Raw genomic sequence first — 24,924 nt, forward strand, 5'->3', positions numbered from 1 at the left:
CGCGGCCCGGAAGAAAGGTGCGACTCCACAGGGTCCGACTGTACGCTGCCTTCGCGGCCAACGGTGATGACGTCACCATCCTCCGACGACCCATTTCCGAGCTGCACCAGAGCATGAGGTGAGGGTTCGGGTCTTAAACCGGTCTCGGCTGACGCTGGACCTGGAAACGTGCAGCTGGTGAGAGGGGCCCGTAGTGTCCCGGGAGATGCAAAAGGCACGACGGTACTGCAGCGGGACCCGTGCTTTCCTTTCTTGTCCAAGGAGTGCAAAAAGGCCACTCGGCCATTTATCTCTTTGTCCACCGGCCGCTAAGCCAAGGCTGGAGCCCTTGGTAAGGGGGCTGGTCAAACGCGTGGTGAGGGCTCGTGTAGCTCAGTGGCAGAAGGATTGCCTGGCATGAGTAATGCCCAGGATTAGGTTCCCAGTACCACAAGAATCTTTTCCTGGTTTTTATCCACATTTTACAAATGGAAAACGGACTCCTCATTTACAGTGTCAGTAAACTAGCACTCAGTGCTAGTTCATTAAGTACTACTGTTAATCTAACCTTTATTGTTTTATATTATAGGGTTCGGTAACAGGATCCTTTACCATTTACTTGGTATTTTAAAAGATGAAGTGAATCACTAGTATTGTGCTTCAAACAATGCAGTAAAGCCCTGTTATCAAAATACTGAAAATTTTAGTTATAGGCCTGGCATATGGTAGTACAGTATGAAAGGCGTCCTAACAGTATATTAAGGTCATGTGATGTGAGAAGGGACACATGTCATATATCAAAACTAGCCTGGAGAATGACCTTAACTTCTGATCTGTTTCTGAGTGCCTGCACCACCTTGTCCAGGTTCTGTAGTGCTGAAAGCCCACGGATTTGCTTGGAGGTGCTTTCAGCTAAGCTGTATCCCCAGCTTTAAGGTCATTCTTAACCAAGGTTTTTGTTTTCTGAGATCTGGTCTCAAATGCAGCCCAGGCTGGCCTTGAACTAATCCTCCTGTTTTCTTATGCTGAGATTACAGGTAGGCACCACTATGCCTGATATTATGTGATGCTGGAAATGACCCCAGGACCTCATACGTGCTAGGCAAGCTTCCTACCAGTGAGCTACATTTTAAGATCTTAGTGGACTTTTCAGCCTTGCTGAGCCACTTAGAGTGTTTAACCTACCCTTTAGCTTACACATTTCATAACACAGCTTCTGATACAACAGCTCGTAAGAATAAGATCTCCTAAGAGTGCTGGGCGGTGGTGATGCACACCTTTACTCCCAGCACTTGAGAGGCAGGGGCAGGTGGATTTCTGAGCTCACTGCCAGCCTGGTCTACAGAGTGCGTTCCAGGACAGCCAGGGCTATTCAGAGAAACCCTGACTTGAAAAACAGTAACAAAAATCTTCTAAGAATATCCTAGTAAATCTTGCCATTGGTGGCATCATATATTTGATCATTTCATTTAGAGATTCCCCTTTCCTCAATTTTCATACTTCCTATTCTAGGTTTGTTCTGTAGAGAATTGTGAGTGGAGTTCTTTGGGTATAGGAGGCTGCTAGACCACTAATTTTTCTGTAGACTGAAGATGCAAATGTATTGTTTACAAGGGACAATGATCATATTGACCTGCAAGAGAGACTGCCCTCCCTTACCATCCAAACCTTTTGGCAGCACTTGGCAGATGACTTGAAAGAGAATTTATATTTTCATTCTCAAAAGCCATTGTGAATGTGCTTACATGAAACTTGATGGTGGTTTTTGGTTATTTTCTCTAGAATCTTATGGAAGCCATTTGGATTGTCAAGAAGACTTCTGCAAGCGGAATGCAGTGAGTCAAGATTGTTATTTACACTGGTACTGAGACTCAGGAAAGCACCTACTGTTTTTTTCTTGGGTCAAAGACAAGGATTCTCAACCATGCCAGAAATAGAAGCAAGCCTGAGAGATAGTGAATTATTTTCACCACCCCCTGTTGTTCGAGGAATGACAGAACTTGATAGAACAGCTTTTAAAAAGACAGTGTCCATCCCCGTGCTTAAAGCAAGGAAAGAAATAGTCAACAGGTTAATGCGAGCCCTCAGGAGAGTGGCCCTGCAGCGCCCAGGCATAAAGCGAGTGATTGAGGACCCCAAGGATGAAGACAGTAGGCTTATCATGTTGGATCCCTACAGGATGCTCACCGCTGATTCCTTTGACAAAGCAGAACTTGCTGTTTTAAAAGAACTTGATGTCAGCCCACAGTTATCCCAGTACAACTTGGAGCTAACATATGAAAACTTTAAATCAGAAGAAGTTTTGAGAGCTGTGCTTCCTGAGGGCCAAGATGTGACCTCTGGGTTCAGCAGGGTTGGACACATCGCACACTTGAACCTCCGAGACCATCAGCTGCCCTTCAAGCGTTTAATTGGTAGGTGGATTATAGTCAGATTCAGAGTCTAGAAAAAAAATGACATTCTAATTTTAGTGTTAATTTTTTTATTTTAAAATGCTAACTTAAAGAAGCAGGGTAGTTTAGTTTTTATTTGAAACCAAATCAAAAGCACCTTCCCCCTTTTTGAAAAGCATTTTGGAATATCTTCTTTGTAGTCACAGTGTTAGCAGAGACTTTTGGGCTTCTACACACATACATACACACACCTCTTTGTTATATTGAACAAAATAATTTTGGTCCAAAAGGCCATTAGGCCTTTGGGACAATGGTCAGTACAAGGTTTTGAAATTTGGTGTTTTCAAGTCAAACATACAATGCTAGTGACTTAGCTAGTAATTTAGCTAATTAAGCTTCTTCTTTATGTTAAGCACTTTAATTTGAAGTTTTTTAAAGTGCTCCTAGCCTTTTAGGAACTGCTATGTACACCCTACGATTGTAGCTCCAGGGAAACCCACAACCTTTATTCTTTGGATAGAAGGATAATCAAAATCACATTTTATATAAATACTTGTTGTACATGCATTCTGTAGGTTACTCTTTTTAATACAGTAATTTTTAAAATGTGTGGGAATTATTCCCAGCTTTAAAATATTGCATTCAGTATCTTGTATTGTTTAGACTTGATAATGCCATTCTGCTTATGACAAAAGACATAATGCTGTACAGTAGGGACTCTGCTCAGGGTCACATGTGGGCTTCATATAATACCTGCCTACCCTAATTCAAAACTTTGTTTCTCATAAAATGGTGGTGGTGTGTAACAGTTAAAAGTGAAACATTTCTGCCTGGAGAAATAGCTCAACGGGCTTATCAAGTAAGTCCAAAGTCCTAAGGCTTTCCTGTGGAATTATAGAATTGTTTCCAATGTTTTAAAGTTTGATTTAAGACTAACTTTTATATTTCTGTTTTGTTTATATGTTTATTTAGAAGTTAGTGAAAGGCAACCTATCCATGAGTATATGGGCTGCACAAACGGGATTTGACGGGTGGGACACAAAATTGGGTGGGTAAGGAAGGCAGGTGCATCTGGGAGGAGTTGGGGGAAGGGGTTCATAGCTTCAGAAAGTTTTAATTGAGTTCAGATATGATAAGCAGAACACAATAAGGTAACCATTGATTATTTTACATATTCTGAATTCTGATAATCTAAGTGTATTTCGGCAAATTTATATTCAGTTCATTTTACTAACTTAACGAATTCTTTATGAAATAAGAACATAGACCTCTATAAAATTTCCAAGTGTTGACAAAAGATACACTTATTAAAGGTTGTAACAGGAAGTCATTTCTGATGTATATTATTGTCTTTGTAGCCTTTCTTCTATGATAAGTGTTTGACTAAAAGGTTAATTTAAGTAGAAGAACATTTTTACTTTAGGTCAGCCTCTGAAGAACCTGCATCTCCTTGGCTATAAGCATTGTTTACTGATACACATTTCTAAATTATAGGCATTTGCTTCAGACCCACAGCAAAAGAAACCTCGGTGTGAAGCCAGCAGGACAAGATTATGGCTTTCTTTGCTTTTTAGTGTTTCTGGGGCCATTTGATGTCAGGGTCTTCACAGCTTCTCATTTCATTGTCAGTTTCTTATGGTCGACCCTTTTGCTTTTATTTGAGTTATGTTTAAGGAAAATGAGGAAAAAATTAGACCACAGGTCCTCAAAATATTTTTTTTAAAGGTATCCATAAATTTTCTGTATGTACTTTAATTTTAGAATTGTGGGTAGAATTACACATAACAAGTACAGTTTTTATTTGTAAACCAAAAGAAAATGTAATTCATTTATGTTAATTAAATATTTTTAGTTTTAATTTTACAAACAATCATGAATTTTCACCTTTTAGGCCAAGTTATGGTTGACAAAAACCCAGGAATCACCTCAGCAGTAAATAAAACCAGCAACATTGACAATACTTACCGGAATTTCCAAATGGAAGTGCTGTGTGGCGAGGAGACTATGCTGACCAAGGTACTGCTCTGTTTCCCAACGCCAGGTGAACAGCAGGACGGATGCTTAGATCCAGGGCAGTACATATCCATAGTACAACATGTAGTGTGTGACTGAGCAACTTCGATGCTCACAGAGAGAGTAAGGGGATTTGGTTGAATTCTGCTAAAATGATACACTGGAACAATCCTTTATTCAACAGTTTTTAGCTCTCTATGTATTGAAATAAATTGCCCATGGACAGTTAAGTGACAGAACAAGCCATGGAGCAGAGTGCAGAATGTTCTTGAGACACTTCACCTGCCAGGTTGTTCCTGGGGCACTCTCAGGGACAGACACTTAAGAACGTTTCCAGCACTGGCCTGAGCATCCTGCTTGGTCAGAGGAGAGAGACATACCTAAGTGAAATTAAGGCCCCAGGAAACAAAAGAAAGATGCATCAGATTTGTATAAGTTAGGAACTGTCTGGTCTTTGATTCTTTGTTCATAAAATGAGGGATATGTCTAATTTATAGACATGAAATGTGCAAAATTTTAGTAATTGTCTCAAAACAGAGTATTTCAAATTCTAACGATGCTTCGATTTGTCTCCCTTTTGCAACCCGCATGCTCTGGAGGGCCATTTGCTTGTGTAGGAAGGGTTCAGACTGTCCTGTTATTTACTTTCTCTACATGGTGGCATAAAGCCTTTCTGCAAAATTCCTTATGTGAATAGGAATCAGCTTTAAGACCCTTTAGAATATGAACAACAATTTGAATTTGGAGAGCTGACTTTTCTCATGGAAAAAGGTGAATACGAGATACTTACTGGACCCAGAAATGGTATAAACACCAGGATTCTAATCAAAATGTGTTTTAAGTTATTTGCACCTATGATACACATATGCTCTCATGTGTACATAACTTATCCAGTTTCAGTGGATAGACTTTAAATCCAATAAAATTAACTAAAAACATGAAACCCAATTTTAGGTTCGGGAAAACAACCACACGTACGAGTTTGATTTCTCTAAAGTCTACTGGAATCCTCGTCTCTCTACTGAACATGGCCGGATCACTGAACTTCTCAACCCTGGAGATGTCTTATTTGATGTTTTTGCTGGGGTTGGGCCCTTTGCCATTCCAGCAGCAAGGAAAAACTGTACAGTGTTTGCCAATGATCTCAATCCTGAGTCCCATAAATGGCTGTTGCACAATTGTAAACTGAATAAAGTTGACCAGAAAGTGAAAGCCTTCAACATGGATGGAAAAGACTTCCTCCAAGGGCCAGTCAGGGAAGAGTTAATGCTTCGGCTAGGACTGTCAACTGAAGCAAAACCCTCTGTCCACATTGTCATGAACTTGCCAGCTAAGGCCATAGAGTTTCTCAGTGTTTTCAGGTCACTTTTGGATGGGCAGCCATGCAGCCCGGAGCTCCTCCCCACAGTGCACTGTTACTGCTTCTCCAAAGAGAGTGATCCTGCTAAGGATGTTCTTCAGCGGGCGGAAGCTGTGCTGGGCGTTTCTGTGGAGGCCAGTAGCTCAGTTCACCTTGTGAGGAATGTAGCCCCTAACAAGGAAATGCTGTGTATCACCTTCCAGATCCCTGCTGCTACACTCTACAGGCTACGTGAGTTCTTCACAATGAAATGTAGAGTCTACTACCCTTAATATAGCTTGTGAGTTGTGGGGTGTTTGTGTGTGTGTGTGTGTGTGTGTGTGTTATGTGTGTGTGTGTTCTCAGGTGTGTACATTTGTAAATAGAGAGATTAAACTAGTTACAGGCATTTTGTTTGTGACCCCCCTTGCCATTTAGTTTAGAATATTTGAACTTTTAGCAAAGTATGTGGTTTAGTTGAATAGAACACTTGTTTTGTTAAAACAATAAATCCATAGCAATATTATTAAGTTGAATGAATAAAAACAAATCTTAAAATCTTTTCTAAAAACATGTATGCAACTGTTAAAAATGCTCTAAAATAGGTTTTCTGAATTTGTTGCAGAGAATGACCAAGAGCCACCTCTCAAACGGCAGAAGACAGGTGATCCCTCCTCAGGAGAACCACAGATCACATCAGATTCTTAGTTTGAAAATTTTCTCCATCTCCCAGTAGACTTTATGTAAAGAGGTATAATATGTAGCATATTATAAACTTTGATACTCATATATTTGTTATTAAGCCCTTATGATTTGCTCTTATAATTGGAACATTACCAAAGTAAACTGAAATAAGATGAACTTGTACAGTATATAGACTGGTTTTTCTTTATCATTTTTTGTGGCAGGATCTGTGTAACTCAGGGCTTGGAACTCTCTCCTCCTGCTTCAGCCTCCCAGCTGTTGGAATTTCCACCAATAAAACCTATTCATGTACTCTCTAATGACAGATATGAGGAAAATAATCTAATCCTCTTAAAAATGCCTTCCTACACCTCCCAGAAGCCAGGAAAGCAAAACAAAACAAAACACAAACAAACAAACAAAAAAAAACCCACAGTACCAGGTGTGGGACTGTGATCAACTCCTCAAGTTGTTGATCACAGGGATACTAGAGACTCCTAAAAAAGAGGCTTTTGCCTTTGCTGACCAGAACTTAATGATAAGACCCTATTGCTAGAGATACTACCTAATTTTGTCTTAAGACATGGAGAAATCTAGCTGATAGCAAGAAGCTTCCTCCCTGCTGACTAGCTTAATGTAGCACCAGAAGATGCGGCATAGGCTGTTGTAGGTGCAGGAGGAATGTCAAAATTTTAATCAGAAGTGAACAATAATGAGCAGGTTGATAAGATACACTCACAGGAGGAAAAAGCTTGTCTAGCACTATGTATCTGGCTAAGAACCAGTTAGGGAACTCACAGGTATCAAGGGTAAACCTATTCTTGTTCTGTTAAACAGACAGCAAGTCCTCTAAATTACCATCTCTATACTCACAGCTCTCAGATAGCACAAAAGTTTCTTGTGTAATGGATGGTGACTAAGGCAGAACCTCATACCCAGTGCTCAACCATAAAGAGGACATCAGTACCATCGCCACCATTGCCACCCCTACAAAGCTCAGGAACCATCAAAGAAGAGGGAGCAGGATTTTAAGAGCCAGAGATCAGAAGGGACTAGAGTTTCAGAAAATGCTCTGAAAATGACAGGGCCACTGCACTTCTAAACTCATGGCATGTGTGGTTGCTTATACAAGATAAAGCTAGTAAACACTCTAAGACACAGGGTAGCATGAGCTCCCACCCCTAGCAAAGGAGCTATTGACATCGGTGGCTTCTGGGAGAAGGTGGCCTTTAAAGGATAAGCCCCGGTATGTCAGCCACACTCCAGGGGATGATTCCACACAGGAATATAGGGCTAACACAAACTGGATGGGGTGGGCTTGGGAGGGCTGAGGAGGCTGGGGTGGATGGGTCTGGGAAGAGTAATGAGGTAAATATGATCAAGATGTATTATATGAATTTCTCAAAGAATTAAAATACATTTTTAAATGTCCTCCAAGTTATGACTATCCTTGGTTAATGTTCTAGTTTCACTCCATTGCTATGGCAGAGAGCAACTTCTGGGAGAAGGGTTTATTTCAGCTAACACCTTGAGAACATGCCATCTCTGTGAAGAGAAGGGCAGGAACTAGCTGGCACATCCTTCTTCAGAGCAGAAAGAAATGAATGCATAGGTACACTTGCTCACACTCACCCTGATTGCTTCACTTCGCTCAGGACCCCTAGTCAGCAATGGTGCTGCCCACAGCAGGCTGGGACTTCCTTTCCTCCAGACATGCCCACAGGCCAACTCAATAGCCAGACTGACACTCTTCCTACATGAATTGATTCTAGGTGTTCAAGTTGACAACAATGAAAACTAACCATCATATTTGATATGTTTATGGATTGAGACCAATATTTGGTGGAATTTGACTTAAATAATCAGAACTCCAATTAAAGATATTACCATAAAAATTGTGCTTATTACATCTTGACTTTTATCAATACAATTATGGCAAGTTGCTTAATCTCATGCTATAAGTATCACATAGCGCTCTTAAGTTTGTCACTTGACCTGAAAGGCCTAAAATATCTACTAAGTGACCTCTGATCTAGAACACCGATTACAAGTTTCAGGAGCTTGGCAGGCAAATGTAAACTGGTGAAGGCAATCAGTGATAGTGGTGACAAGCACAGGGAGGCAGTGAGTGAAAATGGTGGTGAGACAGCAACAGGCACAAGAAGTGATGCGCTAAAGCCCTGTCTTTCTATCTAAAAGCATTTATACACAATGTGTTCTGAAATAACCCAAGTAATATACACTGATACAGGTTTATGAGGCACAAATGATATAGTTATTTACTTCAAATAAAGTGATAGGAACTGTCTCCATATAGTCGTGTAATATATAAACCATATTATAACAGCAGAATTCTTACATGCTTTTCTAAATGCCGAGCTGCTCCCTCCTCTTTGATGGAGGACTGCCCTAACCTCAACTGATGATTCCTAGGACATGGATTTTTGATGAATCCAGTAAAAAACTCTGATGAGGCCCTTACTGAGGCACATGATTCAAGGCCAGCATCAGTGCATTTTGTGATGTGTGTGTGTACTCCAGATGATTATTACTTGATTAAAGCAAGTCATTTTCTATGTAATGAACTTGAGAACTCTTAGGATATCAATGAGATCATCCATTGAACATCATTTATATCCCACAGGGTTTGACCCTTGCTCTGTAAAACTTCCTGGAGGTCTTTTTGAAATGGGATTACCAAGTCACCTCTGGAGCATGGCCTCTAAAGCCTTGCCACTGGGGTTTGAATCCTGGCTCTGATGCTTTGAAGTTACTGTACACCTCTCTCTATCTGCTAGTACAGGGGAGACAACAGGATTGTTTGTAGGGATTAGACACAGGGAAGCATGAAGCACAGTGCCTGGCACAAAAGTCATACAATAGCTATTTCTGCACTAGTGTACAGAGGAGATGCTTACATAGATGAAGGCCTTACACTCTCAGTCTCTAGGAGGACATCACTGAGACCGTGAAAAAGAAGTACAGGATTCGGGTTAAAATAGTCCCATTTTTCACGGACATGTTCTTTCTCCATTTCATTTAATCTAACCAAGTCAGGTAAAGATTTCTAAGTCAGATGCAAAACAAAGCTTGAGTTTGATTAATTAGTTCATGAACTGTAGGTATATTGATTTCTGCACACGAGTGCAGCAAAGCCCTAGCTGTAGGCTCATTGTCACCACTCCTTCATCAGATTTAAAGACTGGATGTAGTTCCGACAGAGGGCTAATATCCAATATATATAAAGAACTAAAGAAGTTAGACTCCAGAGAATCAAATAACCCTATTAAAAGATGGGGTACAAAGCTAAACAAAGAATTTTTAACTGAGGTATATCGAATGGCCAAGAAACACCTAAAGTGTCATCAGGGAAATGCAAATCAAAACAACCCTGAGATTCTATCTCACACCAGTCAGAATGGCTACAATCAAAAACTCAGGTGACAACAGATGCTGAAGAAGATGTGGAGAAAGAGGAATACTCCACCATTTCTGGTGGGATTGCAAGCTGGTACAACCACTTTGGAAATCAGTTTGGCGATTCCTCAGAAAATTGGACATAGGACCTGAGGAGCCAGCTATACCACTCCTGGGCATATGCCCAAAAGATTCTCTAACATATAACAAGAACACATGCTCCACTATGTTCATAGCAGCCTTATTTATAATAGCCAGAAGCTGAAAAGAACCCAGATGTCCTTCAACAGAGGAATGGATACAGAAAATGTGGTACATTTACATAATGGAGTACTACTCAGCTATTAAAAACAATTCATGAAATTCTTAGGCAAAAGGATGGAACTAAAAAATATCATCCTAAGTGAGGTAACCAAAACACAAAAGAACACACATTGACTGGTAAGTGGATAATAGCCTAAAAGCTCTAAATACCCAGGATAAAATTCACAGACCACATGAAGCTCAAGAAGAAGGAAGACCAAAGTGTGGGTGCTTTGGTCCTTCTTAGAAAGGGGAACAAAATACTCATAGGAGCAAATATGGAGACAAAGTGTAGAGTACAGACTGAAGGAAAGGCCATCCAGAGACTGTCCCACCTGGGGATTCATCCCATACACAGTCACCAAACCCTGACACTACTGTGGATTCCAAGAAGTGCATGCTGACAGAAGCCTGATATGGCTGTCTCCTGAGAGGCTCTGCCAGAGTCTGACAAATACAGAGACAGATACTTATAGCCAACCATTGGACTGAGCACAGGGTCAGTTAGAGAAAAGACTGAAGGAGCTGAAGGGGTTTGCAACCCCATAGGAAGAACAACAATATCAACCCACCAGACCCCCCCCCCCCAGAGCTCCTAGGGACTAAGCCACCAACCAAGGAGTACACATGGCTCTAGCTGCATATGTAGCAGAGGATGGTCTTGTCAGACATCAATGGGAAAAGAAGTCCTTGGTCCTATGAAGGCTTGATAGATGCCTCAGTGTAGGAGAATCCAGGGCTGGAAAGCAGAAGTTGGGGGGTGGGGGGAGACACCCTCATAGAAGCAGTGGGAGGGATGATAGGATAAGAGGTTTGGGGGAGAAAGAGGGAAACTGGGAAAGGGGATAACATTTGAAATGTAAATAAAGAAAATATCTAATAATAAAAAAGATTGGATGTAGAAATGTAAACTATTATGTAATTAGCAAAAATCTAATATAAGGAATACATCATGCATAAGAAGTAACTTGAGGGGGGCTAGAAAAGGGGAAATCATTTGAAATGTAAATAAATTATATCGAATAATAAAAAAATGTTGATAGTTTAAAAAAAAAAAGAAGTAACTTGATTAATTCTAGTTTTTTACTAATTTACATATATAATCTTGGCTTATTCAACATCTTGGTTTTCTCATTTATCAAAGGTAAGAAGTGTTGTGACTTCTAGTAAAGAAGTTTGGTCCCACAAGATGCACTGGAATGGATCCCCACTCAGTAAAGATGGTGCTGTTTCTTATGGCTATTAACACTAATGTAAACAAAGACTTGCTTCATTTAACTCTACACCCATAAAATTAGCATCTGTTGTGATAGCAATTTGATAGATAATCCTTGAGTGTCCTGGAAAAGCCTGTGTTCCACACCCAGGGCCCATGCGACAGACTCGCACAGGCTGGGATGCTCATGTATCTGTCCAACCCACACCCAACCAAGCAAAACCACAAGCACAGAAAACCCCTTGGAGTTTTGGTGGAAAACTACATCAGTCTATAATTTATTCAGAGAAATTTCACTTATTTCCAGTTTCAACATCTCATCATAAAATGAGCTCACATCAGTAGTGAAAGGTGCCATTGAAGTATTAAGTTTTATTAGCTCACTTCTTTGAATCTGCTATTAAAGCAGGTTAATGCCGTGCTCTGGTTTATCATGAGTGTGGCTCACAGCTGGGAACCATATTAGGTTTGCCTCACTTTGCACGGCTCAAATCAATCCCGAGACTCTTACTGCTAGGGAAGGGCCACATCACAGGTCGGGCTTTTCTTGACATAGCCTGCTGTTAGGATGAAACATATTCACTTGTCTGGACCACTATTAATAAGACATTAGAAAAAAAATAAGTTTTATGGGGAAAATATAGACTTGGATAATAACACTGAATGTTATATGTTATTATCAAAAAGGCATTTGGAAATATGTTCCAGAAAAACATTACAAGGAAAAAAAAAACCACAAAATGTACCATAAAATCAAGCTTTATTAAAAAAAAAGAAATGTGTAAGTTAACTCCATACATAGACAAATCATTTATTTCTTTCCTGTCAGATGAGGTTCAATGCTTCGATCCCTGTCTGAAGAATAGAAGTAAAAAATAAATCTCTTCCATGAATCTATGTGCAACACATTTCTCAGCTTGGTCCAGACTGCAATAAACACCCGAGCCCAGCAGCAGCGGTGGTGAGCTATGCAGCTGCTGGCCTGGGATTTTACAAATCTTTTTACTTTCAAACCCCTCGGTTTGATGCCAAGATCCAGATCTTACAAATGAGAAAATACAGGTTATCTGGGCTGCCAGAACAGCCCACTGAATGCATCCTGCAGCGCTCTGTGACAAGCAAGAGAAGAAGTATAGCCGCCAGCAAGATCCTGTGGAGATGCAGCCCGGACGTGGTTTAAATACCTGAAAGAAAACAGAAAAGTACAGCATCGATGTGAAAAATGTAAGCCAGAGACATTTTACAAAGCAAGTTTAAAACTGATTCCACATTTGGAAATGAATTCTGAGATTGAAATATTCAGGTTTTCATAAATGAACATTACTTTTTAAATGGAAATATGCCAACTGTGTGTGTGTGTGTGTGTGTGTGTGTGTGTGTGTGTGTGTGTGTGTGTGTGTGTATTGCCTAACTACTAAGTTACAAAAGACAATGAAGAATATCCCTTATAACCTATAAATTTGGATAAAATGTTAAAATGCTCACTGTTTCACAGTTTCCAGTACTGATCTGTTTTGTTGGAGGCTGTTCAGGCATCCAGTGAATGCTGTCCTTTCTAGCACGCTCCCGATAAATACACAGCATGACACTATTATGCTACTAACATTTTTACAAAAGCATTTTAAAGTAAAACCTTACATATGGAAAACAAACGCACTTAGGAAGAGAGGACACAATAGTTCAAAATCACCTCAGTATCCCAAAAGCATATTGTCTCCTTCCGTGCAAGGAAAGAAACCTTAGAAATTACATGTCCAAGAAGCCTGAGACAATGACCTACAGAGTCTTAAGTGCAGAAGAACTGAAACCATCTCAAAAGACAGAACAACAATGTTTTCTCAATCTCATTTACCAATGAAAAATTTCTGCCTTCACAGAAATAGACAAAATAGGTGTAAAAACTTAGAGGATCCCAGCAGAGGGAGGACTTGTCAGCCTGGCTGGCGGCTGTGCTGCAGGAAGGAATAATTCCAGCCTTGCTTTAAAGCCTCTGTAGGAAGACACATGGCCCTGGAAACCAAGCTGCTTTGCCCACTTTCAGAACTACAGGTACGATAAAGGAATAAATCAGCAAGCAGGACATTTTAATAGCTTGGAACCTTTTCTACTTATTCATGCAAACTTCCTGTGTGTCAAGATCTTAATGCATGAGCAACTTCTTATTTCCAACAAAATAGCAAGTCAGTTTTTGTTTGTGTCTGTGTTGTAATAAGCTTGTATGATTAAAACATATATGGCAACTTAAGGAACCAAATAGAAGAAGCTGTCAAAATAAGACAGGCCAAGCTCCTAGAATTGGCTATAATTTATTCACACTGCCACAAATCATGGTCTTAACTCAAATCTTTGCTTTTCTGCCAAGGGTAAAAGACAAAGGAGAAAGAAATGAATGTTTATTGAGGAACAATCTAAAACTATTTGAGTAGTATATTTATAGCATACAAGTTATGTGCACATCTACCCTCAAAACTTATTTACAAATTATAAAGAACTATGTAATGTAATTATATAATTATATACAACTATAGGGTCATATGAAATGTATATAAATGAAAAATTTAAGAGATAGAATAAAGCATGAATTATGCCATGCTATACGCCTCTGAGGATGCGTCCTACTTCAGAAACTCTGCTGCTGCCTGTCACTGATGAGCTCCTGGAAGACAGAGCCTTACGTCTCACAGGAGGCAGAGAACAGTGAATTCTATTTACCACACAGTTATAATGGCATTTTCTTTTTTGTTGTTGTTGTTGTTGTTGGTTTTTTTTTGCAAGACAGGGTTTCTCTGTGTAGCCCTGGCTGTCCTGGAACTCACTTTGTAGACCAGGCTGGCCCCTAACTCAGAAATCCGCCTGCCTCTGCCTCCCAAGTGCTGGGATTACAGGCATGTGCCACCACCACACTGCATGATGTCATTTTATCACTTTCCCAGAGCACAATAAAATGGCAGCAGTTAGGATTCTGCAGGTCAGGGCAGGGTGTGGTAATGCAGTCTGTAATCCTAGCACTCAAGAGGCAGAAGTGAGCAGACCTCTGAGTTTGAGGCCAACCTGGTTAACAGTGTGTGTCCAGGATAGCCAGAGCTACAGCCCTGTCACAAAAACAAAACAAAACAAAGCAAAACAAAACAAAACAAGGGCAAACCACCCCAAAAGGATTCCTATCACCAAACAAGGCACATGGGGAGCTGCCTCAGACATTCCTAACTCAACTCCTAACACTGGGACACAACGCTAACCACACAACTAAGTAATGGAATGTCAATCCTCCCATTGTTGACCTGTATTTTAACTGGTTTTATCCACAAACCAAATAATGGCACATTCCTCTCTCCTCAGATCTCAAAGGAAAGGTCCCATTTGGTTTACACCCAGTAGAACCCAAGCACCGCAGTGTGTGTCAGCAGTCAGAAAACAACAGTCACAAATGGAATTGGCTTTCCCAGCGGTAATAAAAATCCGTGTGCAGCTAACTATTGATTCATTGCATTTGGTCTGGCTTGCTTCTGGGAAAGTTGAGTCACACCATCCTGGCTTGGCAAGTCCAGTACACACTCTTGCAGTGTGCATCCAACGTTTTATATGTTATGCTGAGAAGCCTGAAACAGCTGCACAGCTGGCAGGCAAGCCCAGGCCCCGTAAAATACCTAAAACAGTTGCATCTTCTAATTTATGATGGTGCACTGTTTCCATAAAGAGTATATAAAACAGTTCAGCTTTTATAAGGAAAATGTAATAAACAGTCATACTCATTGAGGCTATAAATGCATTTTTTAAAAGTTTATCTAAAATGATTAATTAGTGTTTGAAAATAGTACTTCTTGAACAGTCATGATCCAGTGCAATGAGCAAATACTGTTAAAGTTGAGTTATTAATGGTAAGCTGTGCGATTCTCATTGCCAAAATAAGTCAATTGAAATTTCCCTGCATATCACTGAAGCACATGCATTTCCCTGTGCAGTCACTTACACCAATCAGGTCTGGGACCACAGTCTTTAAGAGTCCTCCCTACTTAGATTGCTCTTTTTGATCTCCAGGACTATACAAAATTTTTACTGTTAACTGTTTCAAAATATTTGAACCAAGGCAATCTGTATTAATTCCATTTAAATATATAGTTGATTCTTACTCTTTGGTTGTAGGATTTTGTTTCTTGGTGTTTTAATTCACTGTTCAAATCCTTTAATCATCCTGGTATGCCTAAGTTCTTTAAGGATCTGCCACACTGGAACCAGATGTCAAGAATTTACGGTTTTGCCTACTTTCCCCACCTGTCTCCACACCTCTGTTTATTCTTCTATGATCATTATAAATGACATCTCTTGGGAGTATGTCAGAGGTCAGCAACATTTAATGTATAATTTTATATAACAAAACAAGAAATATACCTTATGCAAATTCATTTCCAGAAATCAAGTTTTCTGGGTCCTGGACACAACAGCTCTACTTAACCAATACCAAGACACTAGTTCTGCTTTTTGTGGCTTTATTTTAAATATGTATTAAGTCTTATACATAGAAACCAGTGTGGGGTTGCTTATTTTGGTAGCTATAGCCTTATTTTTACTAAAAACAGACTATTCAGATATTTTAAAACATCATTATTTTCTTAATAAAGTATAAGTATGTTAATAAAACAAAGTATGTTTTCAAAAACATTTATAATCTATTTTTCAGATATATTTATTTATTATATATAAGTACACTGTAGCTGTCTTGAGAGACACCAGAAGAGGGCATCAGATCTCATTAAGGATGGTTGTGAGCCACCATGTAGTTGCTGGGATTTGAACTCAGGACCTCTGGAAGAGCAGTCAGTGCTCTTAACCACTGAGCCATCTCTCCAGCCTGTTCATAATTCTTATATAAAGGACATCTTGAACTCTACCTTATGCATATGTTAGAGTCTGTCTAAAGTTGCCTTCCTTTGCCACTATGCATCATAATCAATAGTGGACTCTGGAGATGGAGAAGGGAAAATGAACAGTGGACCTTAGAGGAGAAAGGAGTTGAAACATTAGACTTGATGATTTTCCTAGACTTCAATTTAAATCATCATTTTTTCTTCTCCCTTTTAGCAGTTTTTATTCCCTAGTAGGTAGTATAATCACACTTTGCTTCCGAAAGACTTTGTTTCCTCAGGGCTGGACTCCCCTTACCATTTCCTTTCCCTGAAGAGCCCTGCACTGACCACTGACTACCTGGCAGACATCTTGTACTTGGCCTTCCTTCCTTCCTTCCTTCCTTCCTTCCTTCCTTCCTTCCTTCCTTCCTTCCTTCCTTCCTTCCTTCTTTCCTTCCTTCCTTCCTTCCTTCCTTTTGATTTATTTATTTATTATATGTAAGTACACTGTAGCTGTCTTCAAACACTCCAGAAGAGGGTGTCAGATCTCATTACAGATGGTTGTGAGCCACCATGTGGTTGCTGGGATTTGAACTCAGGACCTTCAGAAGAGCAGTAGGTGCTCTTCACTGCTGAGCCATATCTCCAGCTCGGCTCTTTCTACTGCTGGTCAAACAGAGCTGCCAGGAAGGGGCAGAATGCAGAGTGAGCTAGGAGTGCCACTACAGCAGCAGCCACAGCCTCTTTGATAAACCCTGGAACATGCCCCTGGAACAAGTGTTAGAATTGAAATGGAAATAAAAATGGTTTCGTATTAGCCGCTTCTCTTTAAATTACTAGGCCCTGTTTAGAGCTGCACTCTGAACTGGTTCAAAGTAAGTAAGGCAGGCAAGCCTGAAGAATAAGACCTGCTCCTCGGAAAAGAAAGTGAGCTTTCTTTTTCTCATGCTCTATTTTGAGACTAGGTCTTCCTCCATTTCCAGGGATGGCCTGGAACGACTGAGTTCAAGTGATCTTCCTGTCCACAGGCTCACGGCACTGTGCAGAGCTGCAGGGAGCCTATTTAAAGTTCACGTTTAACACCATCATGAGTGAACAGACCCGCCCCATACAGTTCTGTGCTCCAGGTGTCAAGACAAAGTACAAGCTCTTAGAAGTAAGGACTTCAGCCATGGGCTTGGATGGTCTTGCTGGTAGAACATGACAAAGGTATTGTAGACCCTGGTTTCAATCCTGCCCATTGCACTGCCCAATGGGCACTACCCTATGGCCCACAACGTTTACCCATTACTACACAATATTTTCATTGGGCCAGTGAGATAACTTAGTAAAGAGTTTGTTATGCAAGCTGAAGACCCAAGTTCAATTTCTGGCACACACAAAAAATAGATAGGTGTTGTGGTACATACTTCTCATGCCAGTGCTAAGGAGGTAGAGGCAGGAAGATCGGTGGAGCTCACTGGCCAGCCAGCCTTGCTTCATTGGTAAACCAGACCAATGTGAGACCTGTTTTAAAGGAGGTGGATGATGTTCCTCAGGATGACACACTGGCCACTACATATATACATGAGGTGTACCTACACCCACAGACACACATGCAAGACGTCACAAAAACAACTAAAAAAAAAAAAAAAACCCACAATAGGATACTCAGACTATTGCTAACATATAACATTCTTAAAAATTAAATATATCACTTAAGATGTGCTAGCCTAACGAATCACAACAACAGAATAAGAATGAAAGGATAACTGCATATGCAAAGATAAATGAGAAAGGTACTATGATTCCAATGCTGTCCAGAATTCTGCAGGCAGTTGGATTATAAAAACACATGAATTCATGAAGTCCAAGCACGTAGCATAACTTCCACGATGGTCATCACATCACTCTTTACTGGTCCTGCCAGCGGATGAGGACTCAAGGCGAGTAAGCTCAGTAATAAAGCTGCCTCACATTGATACCGACACTCAGGAAGAAAGCGAGCGCAGTTACGCCAGATACTTAAACCATCTCAGAAGCAGGATTAGATCTGGAATTAAAGACTGTATGGTGTCCATGGGCACACCAGGATTTACTACTCATTCCAGACCATTACAGAGATTCTAGCATCAGCTGAAGTAAACTACAATTTATTGCTACTCAAGGCTATACTATACATTTTAAACTAAAGTAGCTATCACTGTAAATTCATATTCATGTAATGCAACCAATGTGTCCTTGATTTGAGTGTGAGCTAAAGAATAGAGAAGCCCTAGCTATTTAAGTATGTATGCATTCTATGAGTGATACCATATTGGCAATGTTGGATATCCCCACTGACAGACCTCTAAGGATAGATTCTGCACAAATAATGGACACAAACGTAGTAGTATTTTAAGTATTGGGCACTATGGTGTTCTGAATGTATACTGTCCCCCACTGTATTTGAATACTTGATCCCTGGTTAATGGTACTGTTTTGGGGGAAGTTGTAGGGAGATTCAACTCTTCAGGAGAAAATATACCATTGGGAAGAAGCTTTCAGACTTCATCTATTTGACACACTGCCCAGCTGCTCCCTCCTTGAGGTTGTTAGGTGAGAGAATCTGATCTCAGTCACCTGCTTCTTGCTGCCCTGCACTCCCACCATGATAAATTCTTATCCCTCTGGAGCCATGAGCCAAAGAAATTCTTCCTTCTATAAGCTGCCTTGATCATGGTGCTTCATCACAGCAACAGAAAATCATTTAATATAGGCACTATAACATAAAGTTGGATAAATTCAGCACTATCCACAACAGCCAATAGACAAAATGATTTCTGATAAATATTGAAAAGATTTACTAAAATCAGAAGGTATTTATTTAAAAAACAAATTATTATATGTTTGGCTAATTTTAGCTTAAGCTCTCCAACTTGAAACTGTAGACAAAACAAAATCCAATACATAAGATGTGTATATAAATAAATGAAGCTTTATTTATAAACTTGGTAGAGTAAAAGATTACACAATGACTAACAATAAAGTACACCAATTATAATATTCTATAATCAAAGAACAGCCTCTCAAAATATAATTTTTGTTTTTGGAAAGCATAAAGATTATCGATGGCTCTATCATAAGCCATCAAAACTGCTACATTGTACCAGACCTCACGGGTCCCACGTTCTACGACCCGACACTTCCTTTGCACACTTTATTTCCAAGGCTAAGCCACTACCTTGCTTGCATCACAGTTTTTGCATCACGGCTGCTTCTCCTTCCCCATATTCCACACACCATGCCACTGCCACTAATGTATCTCATTTCAGATCCAGATTCCATCTTTGCTTCACTGTTTATGCTGAGATCTTTGTTTTATTGCTTATACTGAGTTTTTTGTTTTGTTCTATACTGTCTTTGACATGTATCCCAGAATAGTTGGATTCACATGGAGCCCAAGCTGGTCTGAAACTTGTGATTCTCCTGTCTCAGCTTCCAATACGCTGGGTGACAGGTATGTAGCAGCACACTGGGCCTTTGTCATCATTCAAGGACTCCTTACTGCTGACAGTGTCAGCACTGACTCACGGTGTGCACATTCCATTTCAGTCTTTCCATGGTTACTCAATTATTCTCAGGACAAAGATCTCCCAACTCTTATATAAATAGACATTAATTGGCTCCAGGCTCTAAAGAATCAGCTCCAAACTCCTCAGCCTACTATTCATAGTCTATTATACTTGATTCCAGTTTACATTTCCAAACATATTTTCCCATTAATCATCTCTATTACCCTGAAGGAAAGCCAAAGTCAATCAGGAAGTTTTTGTTTTTCCGCTGTGAAAGCCACATAACTCCCCCTCTACACCCTCACTCCTGTTGTCTCTGTCTTGGAATGCAGAGAGTGACTTTAACAAAATCAGTATGTGTCAGTCACTCAATTGTGAACAAGTAAAAGATGCTCTCTTGTCCCATACAGAAAATGACTATAACAAGAAATCAAGTAATCTTCGCGAAATGTTTTAAATTATGGATACGAGGGGGGTGCATATAAGCGACATGTCCACAAGTGCCAGAAGAAGGTGATAATCTTGGAGCTGGAGTTAGAGGTGGTTGTTGAGCCACCATAAATGGTCCTCTGCAAAAGCAATACAAGCTTTAACTATCTCTCCAGTTCCCAAGGAAAATGGTGGCGCATGCCTTTAGTCCCTGCATTTGGGAGGCAGAGCCAGGTGAATTTCTGAGTTTGAAGCCAGCCTATTCTACATAGTGAGTTCCAGGACAGCCAGGGCTACATAGAGAAACGCTGTCTCAAAAAAAAAAATCTTAAAAGAAATCTTTTAGGTACCAGAAATTACACTAGAAGTCAAAATAAGGCAGTGAACTTCCTTCCCAGCTGACTTCACGCACCAGTGACTCACTATCCTCATGAAGACAAGAGCCAGGCCTCAGGCTGAAACCAGATGAAACTGGAACTGGCCTTGGCCCTGCATATAACCTATCTCTCTAAACTCTTGTCTCCTCTGTGAAACCTGCTCTAGAAAATACTCATCAACCCAGGGGCAGCCACAGGAGGCTTGAAATAAAGCCTACAACTCACCTAGGACAGGAACAAACACAGATCAATGGCTGCTCCACCTCCAAGAAGTTAAGAATGACTGGTCCAGATTCTGTGATGCTCACAGAAGCAACATGGATCTCTGAATCACCACAAAAGGCCATGGACAACTATCCCCACTACAATGAATATGAATGGAAAATTAAACAACAGGTCAGAGAAGAATCTGAAAGAAAATAGTATTTAATGTGAAAAAAGATGAAGAGATAGATATCATAAGGCAAGAAAAGTACAATATGAGGAAATAGTCATTTAAAAAATCAACAGGAAATCTTAAAAAAAAAAAAAAAACAACAGCAGCTCAAATGGCAGGTTAATGAGGGTATGCACAGGTGAAAATCAGAACGATGAAATGAATACAGAGAACAGAGAACACAATGGGGCTAAAAAACAAAGATAAAACAATAAAGTAGATGTGAGAGCACCATTAAAGAGCTGTTTCCACAAGGAAGAGTGGACGAAGAGGCAAGAATGACGCCAGAGAAACTGACCTGGTAACAAAAACACCAATAGAAACAGAAGTCCAAGGCTCAGCTATCTAAAGTCGTCTTCAGTAGGAGGAGTGATACTAACTTTAGCCTTGTAGAAATAGCATTCATTAATTCTGGATGGCAGACATAGTATAGTATTTTCATTTATTCTCTGTATTCTTTTTTTAAATTCTTTTTTGTTTGTTTGTTTGTTTTAGGTTTTTTTTTTTTTTTTTGGTTTTGTTGTTTTAGACAGGGTTTCTCTGTGTAGCCCTAGCTGTCCTGGAACTCACTCTGTAGACCAGGCTGGCCTCAAACTCAGAAATCCACCTGCCTCTGCCTCCCAAGTGCTGGGATTACAGGTGTATGCCACCATGCCCGGCTATTCTCTGTATTCTTAATGTTCAAAATACCTTGGAACTCTTTCCAAGTCACACCTTTTCTGGTTTGTCTAGATAGAAATACTACTTTTCCTTTTCTGAATTCATAAACCACTTTATCTCTACCTATCTTGTGCTTATGATTATTTGTACATGTTATGCATCCCATGAATTCATCCTACTGTCTGTCACACACACTCACACACACACACACACACACACACACACACATGGAATTACCCTACACGGGGAAATGTTCTTCTCCAAAGCCATGGGTTACTAAAATAAAAGCCCAGTGCCAGATTTGGAATACTTCCCCTCAAATTATTGATTAAGGGTGCCCTAAAACACCCTCCAAATAATTCGGGAATCATTGCTCTTGGTTGCGTACCAGAACTTTATAGCAAGTCCTTATTGCTGAAGATGTCAGATAATTTGGTTATTAAAAAAAAAAAAAAAAGCTGGAAATGACTGGAAAGATTCCTTACTGCTGGCTGGCTTTCATAATGCCAAAGGTACTATGGACATTCAGGGATGTAGTGTGTGGGGTTAGGTATTAAACCCTCTTACCCAATTGTGCACCCTGAGAACTAGAATAATGACTGGACAGATGGTCCTGCTCATGGCACAGGAATAGCATGAATGTTAGGAGAATACACAATGATTTTCTGATTTGGTTTAAGGCCTACTCCACAGAAAGAAACATACACAGTAATATTACACCATGAACCCATGATTTAGGAGCCACAGACCTCAAGGGTGAACCTACTATTATTATTTTGTCAAATGCACGTTGTATAAAACTACCATTTAAATCTGTATGTCTACATTTATAGATTAGTAGTAAACTTCTTGGACCTCATCTGAGAAGGTTCTTTGTGCAGTGCATGGTGGCTAACATTGAAACCCACAATGGTAAGTGTAGAAAATAAGTGTGTGTGGACTGTTCAGCCTTAAGTGTATATATGTATCATAATCCCTCTCACAGAAGCTCAGAAAATATCACCAAACAAGGGGCAGAAAGATTTTAAGAACCAGAAGCCATGGAGGAACAGGGAAAAATAGTGTCTGTGGACATCAGAGGGCTGATGTCCTCAGGAACTCAGCAGCTGTGGTAGCCTGCACAGGATAGAGCCAGTCAGCTTTCCTGCATGGAGGGAGAAGGGTCATAAACCCCCACACCTACCTGAGGAGCTCATGACCGTGTCTGAGGGTGATCTGATTGGTTATTTTAAGAGTGTGGCCCAGGTAGATAGAGCATGCTCACCTGATGGCCCTGCACCCACAGGTAACAGAAACTGGGCTCAGTGGGCTAATTAAAGGGGGGGCATGGTACTGAGACAATGGGAACTAGGGGAGTGAATATGGAAGCAGTCAGGAGAGCAGGGGTGAAATGAGCAAAACACATTGATGCTATATGACGTTTACAAGGAATTAAGAGAAATATTTCTAAAAGTTCATCCTTTTTTATCTGGAATTTAACAACACATCAGGGCTTTGGTTAGCAAAGATGAAGACCTGAAGTATGGCCATGATAACAGCTGACAGATTAAAACAATATGGCAAAAACACAATTATCACCACAAACTGCAAAGCCAAAGAGGAGAGGACTGACCAGCAGGCAGGCTGTCCACCAACACTAAAGAAGACAGGTAGGGTTCTGGAAATCAGGGAATGCCCAGAAAAAGATAGTCAATAGGGTAAAAGTACTTCCTTCAAAACATTTTCTTAAATGTGTGTATTTGAAATACCCTTTAGGTTTAAATGTGTTCGGTCATGTAAGCTAAACTGTGTTAAAAAAAATTGTAAGCTAAAAAAAGTGCACAGTAGGATGTGACACACAGATGAATGAAAGCTAATCAGGGCTGGGCACAGCCAGAGGCACACACGTGAGTGCCCTCATCTCAAAGTTCTGTTTCATACACTAGAATCTTACAATGCCAACAACTTAGATAAGTCGAGTGAAAACAAGGAAAGCCAATGTCAAGCAAAAAATTAAATAAATAAATGGTGCTTACTCTTATCTCTGGAACATTCTATTTTCAGTGTGTAAAGTAAGTTCCTGAACCCGCCAACCCCAAAACAACAATGACAGAGTAAGTCTGAAAAGCTGCAGAGATGGCTGGCTTAGTCCACTATGAGTTTAAATGCTGCTGCTTTATGAAGACACAGCTTTCATACTTACACCTTCAGAAAACCTGCACTTTACAAACGTAAAACCACAACCTCACTTGTGGGAAAGAAGCCCATGCCCATTGTCGGACATCATGTGCTAATGCAAGCAGCGGCCCCAGGTGAGGCTTTGCTGGAGCACAGTGTGTAAACAGACCAGTCACTTAATTGGCTAAATATCATTTGAAAAAAAAAATTCATATGTAAATATTTCCTCATATTTAAAAAATTATGAAATTATTTTTAGTATTCTATTTTGTTTCCAGATTACATTTTTTGTCAATGCCTTGAAACCATGCATATGTTACTACAATATCATATTAAAGCACACTTTAATAAATTCCATGTGACTTTTCCATCTGTGCTGGTTCATTTTGTCAACTTGACACAAGCGAGAGTCATCTTGGAAGAGAAAACTCAACTAAGAAAAATGCCTCCTCCAGATTAGCGTAGACAAGTTTGTGGGGCAGGTTCTTGATGTGGGAGGGCCCAGTCCATTATGAGTGGTGCCATCCCTGGGCAGGTGGCCTGGGTTGTCTAAGAAAGCAGGCTGAGTGAACCCGAGGGAGCACATTAGTAAGCAGCTGCTCTTCTCCACAGCATGTTTCAAACCCTGCCTTCTGGTTCCTGCATTGAATGTCTGCTCTATTTCCCTTCATAAACTGGAAGGTGAAATAAACCCTCGCCTTGAAGTGGAAACATAAAGGTTCTTTGGAAAGTCAGTTGGATGGTATTTTCCTGGGGCAAACATGTGAAGTAGCATTTACACAGACACAGGAGAAAGGATGTTCTGCTAAAGCAAGCACATGAAAAGACATGATGAAGGATTCTTTGCTATGGACACGCATATACTGGTCCACCTTACATTGTGTAGTTAGGCTGCATTTGTCAGGACTCCACAGAGATGAAATGTGCCCCCCCCCAAAAAAAAACCCAAAAACCTTCTGGCGGTGTGAAGCAGTTTCCTGTGGCTTCCTTGGACTAGGGCTAATTGGCAGAGTGATGTCAGCTGAGACAGACACGTATGCTGATACAAGACACATGCTGAAGCAAAACCTGTGGAGAACATGTGATGTTTGCAGGGTGTGTAAAAAGGAATCTAAGGACAGTGACAGAGGCTGAGCTAGGCTTA

At 40.3% G+C, this 24,924-nt stretch overlaps 2 protein-coding genes across 4 annotated transcripts in view; one reads left to right on the forward strand and one right to left on the reverse strand.

The window, feature by feature from the left end:
- The first annotated feature begins 2 nt into the window (after nt 1-2).
- On the forward strand, nt 3-6,813 carry Trmt5 (tRNA methyltransferase 5). 3 transcript variants are annotated; one of them, XM_052185669.1, is made up of 5 exons: nt 3-118; nt 1,762-2,393; nt 4,264-4,388; nt 5,340-5,976; nt 6,350-6,813. In XM_052185669.1, the coding sequence occupies exons 1-5, from the start codon at nt 114-116 to the stop codon at nt 6,430-6,432; spliced, it is 1,482 nt and encodes a 493-aa protein (XP_052041629.1). In that variant the 5' UTR covers nt 3-113; the 3' UTR covers nt 6,433-6,813. The 3 variants fall into 3 exon arrangements, with proteins under 3 accessions (XP_052041629.1, XP_052041630.1, XP_052041631.1); XM_052185670.1 differs by having other exon boundaries at nt 110-177; XM_052185671.1 differs by lacking the exon at nt 3-118 and adding an exon at nt 205-331.
- Nucleotides 6,814-12,085: 5,272 nt separating this feature from the next.
- Mnat1 (MNAT1 component of CDK activating kinase) overlaps nt 12,086-24,924 on the reverse strand; it is a 127,279-nt gene continuing 114,440 nt past the window's right edge. Inside the window, exon 8 of the mRNA XM_052185674.1 lies at nt 12,086-12,528. Within this exon, the coding sequence (XP_052041634.1) occupies nt 12,408-12,528 (121 nt within the window). The 3' untranslated portion in view covers nt 12,086-12,407. The remainder of the gene's footprint in view (nt 12,529-24,924) is intronic.

The sequence above is a fragment of the Apodemus sylvaticus genome, chromosome 6 (assembly GCF_947179515.1).
Source record: "Apodemus sylvaticus chromosome 6, mApoSyl1.1, whole genome shotgun sequence".
NCBI lineage: Eukaryota > Metazoa > Chordata > Mammalia > Rodentia > Muridae > Apodemus > Apodemus sylvaticus.